General features: G+C 42.6%; 1 protein-coding gene across 1 annotated transcript in view; it reads right to left on the bottom strand.

Annotated features, from left to right (window-relative positions):
* Positions 1 to 12345, bottom strand: part of DAPP1 (dual adaptor of phosphotyrosine and 3-phosphoinositides 1) — a 45218-nt gene that overhangs the window by 24835 nt on the left and 8038 nt on the right. The window contains exon 2 of the mRNA XM_007063037.4: positions 680 to 802. Within this exon, the coding sequence (XP_007063099.1) occupies positions 680 to 802 (123 nt within the window). The remainder of the gene's footprint in view (positions 1 to 679; positions 803 to 12345) is intronic.

Below are 12345 nucleotides of genomic sequence, written 5' to 3'. Positions count from 1 at the left end.
TTTACACTAGGCACCTGTTATCGATACTTATTGTTTGTGTTGTAGTAGTTCCTAGAGGCCCCATTGTGCTAGGCACTGTATAGATGAGGGTTTGTGGGTTTGTTTTTAAGGCTTCCCCTGCCCCACAAAGCTCACAGTCTGGGAACATGTCTGTACTGAAGATATTTGTGCTGGTGTGTATACACTGATGAAAACCACTGGTGTTGATGCTCTGCACCACTGTGAAACTGGGCTTCACAAGTGCAACTGACCTTCGTTTCAAAGTGCAATATATTACAATGACTCCAGACCAGGGGTCAGCAACTTTTCACCATGGAGTCTTTCTGCTCACTTCAGTTCTGCCTCCCTTTATTATTATGGCTGCTAATCTAATTGATTTTACCATTATAGAGGGTTTTGAGTGATTGTACAATGTTTAATTTTAAAGCAGTTCATGGAATGAAGTATCTCTCAGCAAGATGAACTCTTATGGACCTCTGAAGTTGGGCACAAATATTAGGTATTGGGATGTTTCAAACCTTTTTTTGATTACCAGATCACAGAAACTATTAATGTGATTATTACCAGTTAATAAAGTGCATTACTATTGCAAATAAACCTGGTGGTAAGTGAAGGATGCTTAAAATTAGTAGTAACGTGAAGTCATGTAAGTTAATTCAGCTTTCCCCCCATATTGTACCTTACTGAGAGAGAATACAAGTCATTCCTTTCATTACTCTTCCTTAAGAGATAGCTTCCATCACATCCATTGGAAAGAAGAAGAGCCTCTGCTGCATGGCGGGTGAGATTATCGTGGTACCACCTAGCAAGACATAAAAGTTAAAGCTTCACTCAATTCTGGTTGACATGTAGTGAGTTGTGAAGCAGTAATAACTCCATAGTTGGGGCTGCAACCAGCTCTCTGTTATAACCCTGAATATTCACACATACATGCTCTCTCTCACACACACACACACGCACACACACGTGCACACATGCACACATTTTGCAGGACAACTCCTTTTGGCCTGGAAATTTTCAAGAGGAGACTCTCTTTGGGAAGTCTGAAAGAAACTGGCTCAGTAAAAAATTAACACAATTCTGACTTTGGGGGGTTGGGAGGGGGAGTCTAGCTATTTTGTTCAGTTATATCTCAAAAGGGGGATGGTTTTAAATATCCAACTTCTCCTTCAGTTACTTCTTCCAAGGAACTGGTTCAGACTTTGTTTGAAACCCTCAAATGTTCTGACTATAAAGCCACTTGTTTCCTTCCATTGAATGGTGCAGGGGGTAGCAAATTGTGGCATATTATGGGGAAAAAATCCAAGTTCTCTCAACTTAGTCTCCTGATAGTACTTCAAACTGGACCTCCAGACACCATAGTAAACAGGAGCATTGTGGGGGACCGACCCAAATCAGGGCAGGGTAGGAGCTCATGAGCACTCTGGTTTCTGCAGCACGCTTCCTTCAAGTCTAGGTCGATTTCTGATTGGAAATCCACCCACAAGTTACTGCTGTTTTCACCAATAGTTACAGTCTCTCCAGGACTGTGAACGTCCACCTTCAGAAAGGGGGATTGTCGTGATGTGTCGCTTTAAGCCACTGTACCATAACTGAACCATTCCAGTGCTTCTTGTGCCAACATTGTCCTTTAGCTTAAATAGCTCTTCACCTCTCTGATGTATACCCCTTGATCTGTCTATCAAAAGCAATCCTATCTCCTCTCAGCCTGCTTTTTGCTAGGCTAAACAAGCCAAGTCTCCTCTCATAAAAGCAATGGTTGTACTCCAAAGGCATCAGTAAGCATTCAGCATTGGACAGTGAAAACACAGGTGGTGAGATGTGCACCCCGATTGGATTTATTTACATTAACAAGGGGTTAAGGCTGGATACAAATAGCGTATAAAATCACAAGCCAATCTGCCACCTGTGGAGCTCCACTGGTGTTCACAATGTTGGGAGCCCTGATGTGATGAGCTGCGAGAATTTTAAGCCCGATGTCATACAATTCTGCTCACTTAAAGAGCTCAGCAGCAGCTGCTCTGTGCTGGGGCTCCCAGTCTCACTCAGGTGGGGCTGAGCCAGTGGGAGCTACTATATTTTTCACATTTCCCTCTATGGGCCCAGGGCCATGGAGGAATAAAGGACGTGTGGAGCCAGACAACATTAATGCAGTAGATTATGTAAATCACAGGTTTACATGAGATGCATTATGAGAAACAGCCTCTCAGCATGGGTATTAAGGAGGGAAGATCCTCCAATGGAAAAGCTAATAGTGTTGTATTGTGTGCCTCTCGCTCTTTTGACTCAGGGAATGCTGAAGATTATTTACGCTGAAAGGGAACCACAAATGACTCTTTATTATATTTTTTGTGCACTTTATGCATTTGACAGCACTCTGTGTATAGAGACTAAGTGAAAAGACCCTTTCAGACATCAATAGGCAAGCAGAAAAACCCATTTAAAAAAATCCAGGTAGACTGTTTAAAAGGTGCTCTCTTAGAAAATGAACTTTAATTTTTTTTTTTAAATACCTCAGGTTGACAGTGTCCCTCTAAATACTTATTCACAGCTCATTGGTTGTTGTAGTTTCTACAAAAATCTGAGTTTAACTTTCTATAATATTTTTCTTTCCCTCCTGCAAGAGACATTGATTTAGCTGGAAGACATTTCTTTACCCTTTTTAAGCTCTGTCTACTATCTTCTAAATCTGTATTTCCTGAAATGTTTTTTCTCTGGTACACTTCTTCTTTTGGGCAAATGTCTCATGCAGCACATACGATTGTAACCAAAAAGACAAGGGTGTTAAGAAAAACCCTGTACATTAACGCATCATCTCAGCAACACCATTCATCCATATCACTAAACCAGTGGTTCTCAAACTTTTGTACTGGTGACCCCTTTCACACAGCAAGCCTCTGAGTGCGACCCCCACCCCCACCCCCACATTAAAAACACTTTTTTATATATTTAACATCATTATAAATGCTGGAGGAAAAGCGTGATTTGGAGTGGAGGCTGACAGCTCACGACCTCCTGCACTAAACAAACTGCAGACAAATAGAACTGTCTCAATTAAAATCTTCAGTGGAGGAAGTATAACTTTTTGCAGCAGAGGGGAAGAGAGTGAAATCTAAAATTTCATCTAAAAATGTTTAGTCCTTCTATAGCCAGGACTGAATCCTGCAAAGTTCTGAGCACTATTTGTGGGATGTAGGTAACCTGGCTTAAATTTCTGGAGGAAGGTAACATAGAATAGAGTAAATCAGAATGAAAAGGGGCACCGAATAAATGGGAAGATCTCACAGAAATTGTCCTGGTACAACTTAACGGTAGACCGGATACCAAAAAGGGCACCGACCACGCAGGCCAGACTACCAACCCCTGTTAAAGGCCCTGTCCCTATATAAAAAGTCTAAAAATGAGTGGGAGAGGAGAGAATACAATATCTGACCGTCACATGGTAGACTGGGCCCCGTAAGAGGGAACTGGTCCAGACCACCTGTGCCTCATTAACAGCTTCACATGGCATCTGATAGAGGGCAGCTGGTCTCTATAAACATAGGGAAACAGAGAGAGGAAGCTGTGACAGGGACTGTAGAAGAGTGGCAGTGAGCAGGAGGCTCCTGCAAAGGACTCTTGACCAGCTAGGGAGGGCTGTGAGCACCAGGCAAGACAGAAGCCTGGGATGTGGGAAGAGCTGCCAACAGCAGATTCCCGGGGAGAAGAAAAGACCCCACACACACACACACCCCCCAGCTCGGAAGGTCTGGGAGTGGTCTGCTAAAAGCAGGGAATTGAGTTGAACTTTGCAGACTTTGAGTTTTGTTCTGAACTTTGATGTTAATAAACCCAGGCCCTACGGATGGGTGTTGAAGAGAGAGAAGTCTGTTTGTGGAATTTATTGAGGATCCCTGGTGAGAGGGAATGAAGCAGGGTACTGCAGAGCCACCCTAGCCAGAAGGGGGCTCCCAGGAGGTAGCCAGTCCATATACCCTGGCAAGTGAAACTGTACTCCTGCTAATAAATAAATTACTAGTGATACTGTGGGTGTCTTAAGAGACAATTGTGATTTAGAGGACATGCTAGGCATGTATTGAGTTAGCATTTTGTTTTGAAACCTAAGGAAATCTGAGTTTAGCTGGGCTCTTGTTTTTGTTTTTCCTTTCTTTGCTCTGTGTGTATATATAAGAAAAGTTATTGGGACAAATTTATGCTCTCAGCTACACCAACAATGCATTTAGACCAATGTAACTGAAAGCAGAAGTTGGACCACAGGATTTCCTGGCATTCATGATACAGCAGTCCCTAACCTGACACATGGTAACAGTGTGTCCCCCTTTTCTCCTCATTCGTCATTGCAATTCAGTATTTAAATGGACACTTCCTATGAAGATTTAATGATAATTTATGATTGCTTCTTGAAGCCTATTGAAGAAGCAAAGGCCAGTTAGTCTGTATGTCTCCTTATTAAAAAAGACTTCACAATTTTAAGCTCTATGGAAGACAAGACCCCAATGAAACCTAATGCAGATAGAAACTTAACACAATCAAGACTGTTTGGGTTTTGGACCTGCTCAGAGAACCACCTACACACTACACAGTATGCAATAAAACATAATGCACATTTAAAGATCAAAGCATCATCCTTTAAAACACCTGTTAGTCAAAACGTGCTTTGTAACCAAGCCCCAGAATAACTAACAGTCAAAGGTCAGATCTGTGTTGTTCCAATACCATGGTGATGAGACCAGTATAAACACGTACCCACTTCTAGAGCTGGAAGAAAGGGCAACGTTTTTTGGTGAAATTTCATATAAAATGCTTCCTCACTTCATTCTGTGATCAAGAAACACAGGTTTTCCCCCTAAAATTTCCAGAAAATATTTATTTTCACATTGAAGGCATGTTAAACTTGAAGTTGGTCATGTACACTATTGTTCCTTCAAAAGAAATGAGAAGTTTCAGAAGGCCTTCTTTCTGAGATTTAAAAATAGAAGTATTTTGAATAAAAAGCCATTTTCACTTTCAAACACAGTTTCTTTTCGAGCACAAATATTGAAATAGTTTTGATGAAATGGGACCTTTTTAAAAATATGGAAAATTAAATGGAAAAATTTAACATTCATAAAATGGGGTTTCTAGTTTTTGTTCAAAATGTTCTCACACCTTTGACTGGATATATTTTGGCTTTTAGGTCGAGGGGTTATTTTGCAAGGTGTTTGTATGCCAAGAAAGCCCCCACACAAACAAAAGTCCCTGAAATCCTGGTCAGCTCATAAAGAAAGTAAAAATGGATGTGGCAATATCAATTAGCTGCTGCTACCAAAGCAACTGTGTCAGACTTAGTAGAATTACTTTCTTTCTTCTTTTTGCTCTCTGACACAATGAAAGGTCTCAGTAATCTGGAAATTTTTATTATTGACTGATCCTTGAAATGGTCACTCAAAATCTGTTTTCTTTGACCTACTGCATATATTTAGGGACAACCGTTTTTATTTTATTTTGGTTAAAGCCTGCAGACAAATCAAATATTTTCATGCAACTATCGCCAGGAAAGTCTGTAAATGGCCATTTATGCATATAAATAGATGGTTTGCTCTCAGTCATCGTAACTGTTTTCCTCAAGTCAGCAGTGTAGATGTTCAAAAGGTCAGAATTCATCTCGGTACAAATCCGCTATGAAATGTACTTGACAAAAAAGTTTTTAATTACACTTGGCATTGCTGCTAGTGCGGGTCACCTGTTTGCAAAGGGAGTTCATGTGTGACACGAGCCATGGGGCTGTCCCCCTGTAAAAGGGTTACAGATCAGTTTCTGACCTGCACTAACCTCAGTTTAACAATCAATAAAAATATTTTAATGTTAAATATATAACGAAGATGTATTAAACCCAATGACACCCCACATTTTTATATTGTTCTTAATTTAGTTCTACTGCAGTACTGCCTAGGAGCCTCGCTTGTCCCATTGTGCTAGGGCACTGTGCAGACATAGTCAATGATAGTTGTTGATACAGTATTGAAAGAGGATCCAGACATCTTTTTACTGTCTCTCACAGTGAACTTGTCTACTTCTGCACAAATTTAATCACACACAAAGCTCATTAAAGCATCCTGAATTAACCCGAGGAGCCACCCAGAGCCATTATTTATTGACAATACAAATAACTTTCAGCTCGATTTGTGCATCTTCAGGAAAACCCCATTTGGAAATAAACGGTTAACCAGCCCCCTTAAATTTGACTGAAGAAAAGCAGTATAGTCATGGTTACGTATAACTGGGTTCAAAAAAGAATTAGATAAGTTCATGGAAGATAGGTCTATCAATGGCTATTAGCCAAGATGGGCAGGGATGGAACCCCATGCTCTTGGTGTCCCTAAACCTCTGATTGCTAGAAGCTGGGACTGGATGACAGGGGATGGATCACTCTATAATTTCTCTGTTCTGTTCACTCCCTCTGAAGCAGCTTGCACTGGCCACTATCAGAAGATAGGATACTGGGTGAGGTGGACCACTGATGACCCAGTATAGCTGTTCTTATGTGAATAAACAATCCATTCTAAACATATCCGCAGACTACAGTACACTTGTTATTCACACATTGACGATAAATAAATCTTTTGGGTGTGAATATAGTACACTCAGCTCGGAGACCTGGATCAAAAGAACTTTACCCTGGGTGGTCAATTTTAACTTAATCTCTGTTTTCATTCTATGTGATGCCTGAAGCAGACAACTGTTTGGATTAGGGAATCCCATACAGCTCAGTGGCTTCTTAAATACAGAAGGGATTGGGCCAAGCGAGGGAAACAATAGGCAGATGGAGAAGGGAATTTATAGTCTTCACTGGTAATTTAAAACAAGTACTGCTAATGTTATTAGGAGGAAATTAATATTGCTGCTAGTATGATATAAAATGAAAGGACTGTTCACTGTTAAAGTATCTGTCTCTTTGAATGCATCACTAAGATCAGCCACATGTAATTCCAATAATTTGCTTTCTTTGAATACACTGAAAGGCATCTTATGTAATATTTGTTTGAATTTGCACCATGGTTTGGATTCTGTACACCTCTGAGAGTCATCAGAGTGATTTTGGGAAGGTCCCGCCAAAAATAACTCCCCTACTTTACTCAGAATAAATAGTTTGCTCCTCTGGGTAATGTTCCAGAAACAGAGCTCTACACACTGCAGACGTATTGTACTGAAGGTCAGCCAGGGACACACAGCCTGCTTTGGCTTCTTTGGAGGGCTTTGTGTGAAGAGAGAGATTAAGGCATTCTAGTGCCATAGCTATCTTCACTGCCATTCACTTATGTGGTACTAATATTTTTACAATGAGCTCCCCTTTGTCTGTGCTAAATCCTACGTACAATATGAGGAGAGAAGGAAGGTTGTTTTTAGAGAGGAGGAATGAGGGACCATGCAATCTTATTTATTTGTCTCATCATTTCCACAAAAGTCATTTCTTGGAAACATAACCAAAGAGACAGGTGATGCTCTCAGACAAACAAACTTATACTGAGTCCTGGTAATGTTAATACATTGCTCCAGAAATTTATTTTAGGCTTAATTGGCATGTGCGCACACAAACACATATGCTCTCAGGGGACCACTGTGTCCAGCCATGGCATGATCCCCAAGGAAACCCAAGTAACAGTCCCACCACCATCCTCCATTTGGGGAAAGCCGCTTTAAATTACAACCTTATCTACAGAGGACCCCTCCCCTGCCCGGAAACTGTGCTGAATTAGTGCCTCTCCTGGGCATGTTCACCCTGACTCTTTGGCCTTGGAAGTCTTCCAGTAGGTCTAATAGATGTACATTATTGGATGTTACTGTTTCTCCAAAAGGTCTCGTTTCTCCCAGCAAAACCTCAGCTCTTCAGTTAATTTTCAATTTCTTGATTCCTGCTTTATTTTTTAGTCTGGGCTCTCCACTATTCGTCACTCAGCTTCTGTGATACAGAACTTCATTTTTTCACCTTTTCCAGAAGGACATTCTTGTTGTCATCTGTGTGTTGCTTCAATTACTTGTTACCCTGGGTAACCTCATCTCTTTATCCCAGGCTCGTAACCATGGTACAGTACGTGAGTGTCTAAGAGCGCTTTTAATGAATTTACTATTGGAGGCTCATCCTCTGATAGGAGATTTTCCCTGCTCATTCAGGGAGGGAACAACATTTATTTTTGATTCGGATCAAGGATGGTGCTGGTCTGATGCTGGCTTTTTTTTTTTTTTTTTTTAGTATGTACATAGCAATAATGAGCACTGACTTCTCTTGCTTCAGAGGAGAATAACTTTCAGGAATTAGTCACCTTCTGCTACCCTACTGTTTTACTGACAGATTAAATTAGTGATAGGATAGGCTTTACTGGAGCTGCTGTTCACATAAAAGGTGACAAGAGATAGCTCCCCTGAAAGGCAAGAACAGAGCTCAGCCTTGTTCTAAAGTCTTATCTACACTTGGCTTTTAGCCACCAGTGCAAACTCCTGTTGTCGAACAGGATAAGCTGTGCAACAGCACAAATTGTGTCTGTGCTAGGAGTTTGCAGTGGTGGTTAAAATCCCAGTGTAGACAACGTGTTAGTCTTATGGCCTCTTATTTTACAATATTCATATGTACTTAGCATGGTGACAGGCACTGTACAGACAAATATGAGAAGCTTTTCTTCCAATTTTTTTTTTAATCTCTCAGGAATGATACTTGTCTCAGATAACATTTTTTGCAAGAACGGGCTTGTCTGTACCCCATCACGTTTTTTGTGTCTTGAGCAGAATATCTACCTCAGTGATAAGACTTAATGGAGAGAAACTAGTGGTAAATCAGAACACCCACATAGTTCCACATAATAAGAATTTAGGCAGTGTCTTCTTAGCAACACCAATCACTATTCACTTGGGTCACTTCCCCATTTCATTTTGTGAAGCAGCAATGTGATATTGCACCTATTAATGTGTCATTGGCAGCAGGGAGTGAACCTGGGAGTCTAGATCTTAACGCATGAGCCTCTTCCCTAAACTAAAAGAGCCTTTGTTAGTTGAGGTTTATGAATCTCTCTACATGGCCCAGCTACCAAGTGAAGGGGACAGAGCACTGCACTGAGGGGATGTGGGTTACACATGGCTCCCCATCAGGGATCTTCCCCCCTCCTCCCCAATCAGGTGAATTTTCACAGCTATACTCTATAAAAGAGAATTTGAATTGAAAATGACATATTGTGGAGGTGTCTTCCTCCTATCCCCCCACCTACACCAAGACTGACCCAAGATTCTCTCTTGTCCCTAAGATCTTACCAGCCTGAAGATTCTTTCATCCCTAGTGTAAAGAGTCTGGCAGCATAGTGCAGTAAAATCTCATTCTCTGGGCAAGTTAGTGACAGAAAGATAAGGGAGCTGTCATTTGATTTGTAAAGATCTACAGAACCATCATTTCAATGGTGTCTGCAACATGGCAGGGGGACTCACTGTCCCACTCACCCATCCTCTGGCTCCCAGCTCCAGGTCCTCCAGTTGGTGGAAATTTTGATAATACAGTGTCATCAGAAATGGGTCCAGTTGGGTGTCATTCGAAAGCCCTTTCTCCCACAAACACAATGATACCAAATATGACAAATCTAGAACAATTATGTAGATGTATATTTGAGAAAATGATTTTAAAATCAACATTTTAAAATTGTACTTTAACATAGAGATGCACTGCTTACACCAAAAAGACATTGACCTTTGGTAATCCTAGGGAAGCTAGCCTTGCCATGTAGGACTGAAAACATTTATTCATCAAAGCCATCATCTATGTCATTTCCATCTAGGGCACATTATCACATCAATCCTTGTCTGTGCCACACTACAAGGCAGGCTGTTGGCCAAACATTTGCAGAGGGAACATTTGGTCTTTGCACCTGAGCATTAGATTATCTGAAGGATTAATTGGGGAGCACATGGTATTTCACCCGCAGCTGGTGCGGTCAGTCCATCCTCCAAGACCCATTCATGCCTGATTGATTGAGCACATCCAAAGCTGTCCTCCCCTTTCTGGAGCCATTCCATTGCTTGATAATTTGCCCTCTTGATAGCTGGAATAAGTGCATACCTTGTCAGTGGAAATTTTTCTCTATATGCCTGCTTGTTTGGAAACCATTCACCAACGTAGCTCTGCAAGTGTCATAATATCGGTCTTCAAACAGTAAACTCAGCATATGAATGCCTCCAGTGCATTTATGACCTCCTCAGCCATTCTGAGCACTTTCAGAGTGAGGAGAGAGAGAGTCTTCAGAGACTAATCAAATGCCTTCCAGTGGGATAATTTGGTCTTTCTAGCCAACCTGCCAGTAGTGTGTCACTCTGAAAGGAAATGGAAACCTGGCAGTCTGGCAGCTTCTAATAGTCCAACTGATAGGAACACATCTCTGCTGTGCTGTCCCGCAACTGCAGGCACAAAAACAGAATCTGGCCGAAGTCTTGGGTACTGTCTCACAGAGAGCACTAGAACATCTGTGTCGTGTGCAATAATCTGGAATTTAGTATCATCTCTCTGTGGCATTGATGGCATACAACGTAATTTTAATGTTGGCCTCCTCATGGGAACTACGAAGAAACTCCATTGAACAGTAAGAGGCGGAAATTTCATTCGGCCATGCAATGACAAAATTCTCTGGGCAATTCTTCGCATGCTGGAGCATTTTTCCTGCAAGATATGCAGTTAACTCATCCTTTGTGCCGGCACAAGACAGTAGTTCTTCATTGTGACACCGCAGGTGTTTGTGGAGTCAATGATTTTGTCGTGGAAAGGTGCAAAAAACTGCCGCCGCGGACGGCAAAAGGGAGAAGCTGCCGCCGAATTGCCGCCGTGGCCGGAGGAACTGCTGCCCCTTTCTAACTGCCGCCCCAAGCACCTGCTTGGAACGCTTCTTGGTCTCTTCTTTCTGGTAATATTTTTAATTGATTAGATGGACTTTGTCACAGGTCTAGTATTTTCTCTTCAGCCTCCGAACCAAGTGTTCAGCCAAATCTTGGCAGGTGTTACCATAGTAACCCAGGCCCTGGCCCTAGCACCTGCGGCAGCCGTGGTACAGCAGCACAGAGCGCTGTCCTGGGGAGAGAGAGAGCGCCCGGGAGAGGGCCGCTCGAGCTCAGAATTTGCCTGCAGTGGGCAGTTGGAAAGTGGTTAGAGAAGAAGGGGTGAAAAGTGACTGTGCTGGGGTGAAAAGAGGATTTGCCAGAGGAAGCTGTGTTAGAGAAAACTGGACTGTGAAGGGCCATATGCAAGGAGCCCGGGGAGAAAGGGGGTTGGATAGGGGTTGGGGTCCCGGGGGGCAGTCGGGGCAGGGGTGTGGATAGGGGTCGGGGCAGTCAGGGTTACTGGGAGCAGGGGGGGCTGGGTGGGGGTGGTGTTCCTGGGGGTGGTTGGGGCAGGGGTCCCTGGAGGGGGCGGTCAGGGGACAAGGAGTTGGATGGGTTGGGAGTTCTGATGGGGGCAGTCAGGGGGCAGGAAGTGGGAGGGGGTGGATACGGGGGCGGGGTCCATGCTGTTTGGGGAGGCACAGCCTTTCCTACCTGGCCCTCCATAAAGTTTTGCAACCCTGATGTGGCCCTCGGGCCAAAAAGTTTGCCCACCCCTGGTCAGGTCATCCCAGTCATGATTAATGTTTCATTCCAAATTCAGTGGAGTTCTGGAGCTGTCAGAAAAAACCAGCGGAGAGCATCTGGATGCTGTGTTATGCCCACCAGCCCCCAATGACCTTCATTGCTCTGTTTTCATGTTCTAAGGCTTCATCTGAGCTAAGAGCACAGAAGGGAACTGTCGACCTTTTAACAACCCAATTTCCTTTTTGAAATTCTTCCCATATGTCCAGGTCAGACTTTTCTACACCTCTTATTTCAGTGAGGTACCAGGCAATCATCGCAGAATCGTTCATCTAACGCAAAAAAGTATTTCATGAAGTCTTCCAATGCTGCAAGGTGAAAATTCCAATTAGCAGTCCTGACAAATTGACTAAAAAGCAACAGAAGCTCAACCATCTTCATGCCGCACCACTCCAAAAGTTGGCTTTGTCACCAATTCAACCTGATGAAATTGCTTGATCCGTTCCGTGGTATTGCAGCTCTCCAGGGTGCACAATAGGTCATAGAGAGTGGAATGTATGCCCGGTGAGTGGAACTGGTTTGGCAAGTCCTGTACACTTTGGAAAATGACTTCAAAGACATCAGTCTGCTCTTCACAGAAGACGCTGAATTACGTTCTGTAATGTACAGTTGAACCTCAGCATTCCGAACATCTCGGAAATGGAGGTTGCTCGTAAAACTGAACAATACATTATGGTTGTTCTTTCAAAAATTTACTCTGAACATTGACTTAATACA

This window comes from Chelonia mydas, chromosome 4 (genome assembly GCF_015237465.2).
Source record: "Chelonia mydas isolate rCheMyd1 chromosome 4, rCheMyd1.pri.v2, whole genome shotgun sequence".
Taxonomy (NCBI): domain Eukaryota; kingdom Metazoa; phylum Chordata; order Testudines; family Cheloniidae; genus Chelonia; species Chelonia mydas.
The sequence above is the reverse complement of the archived record's forward strand: the minus strand, read 5'-3'. Positions and strand labels throughout refer to the sequence as shown.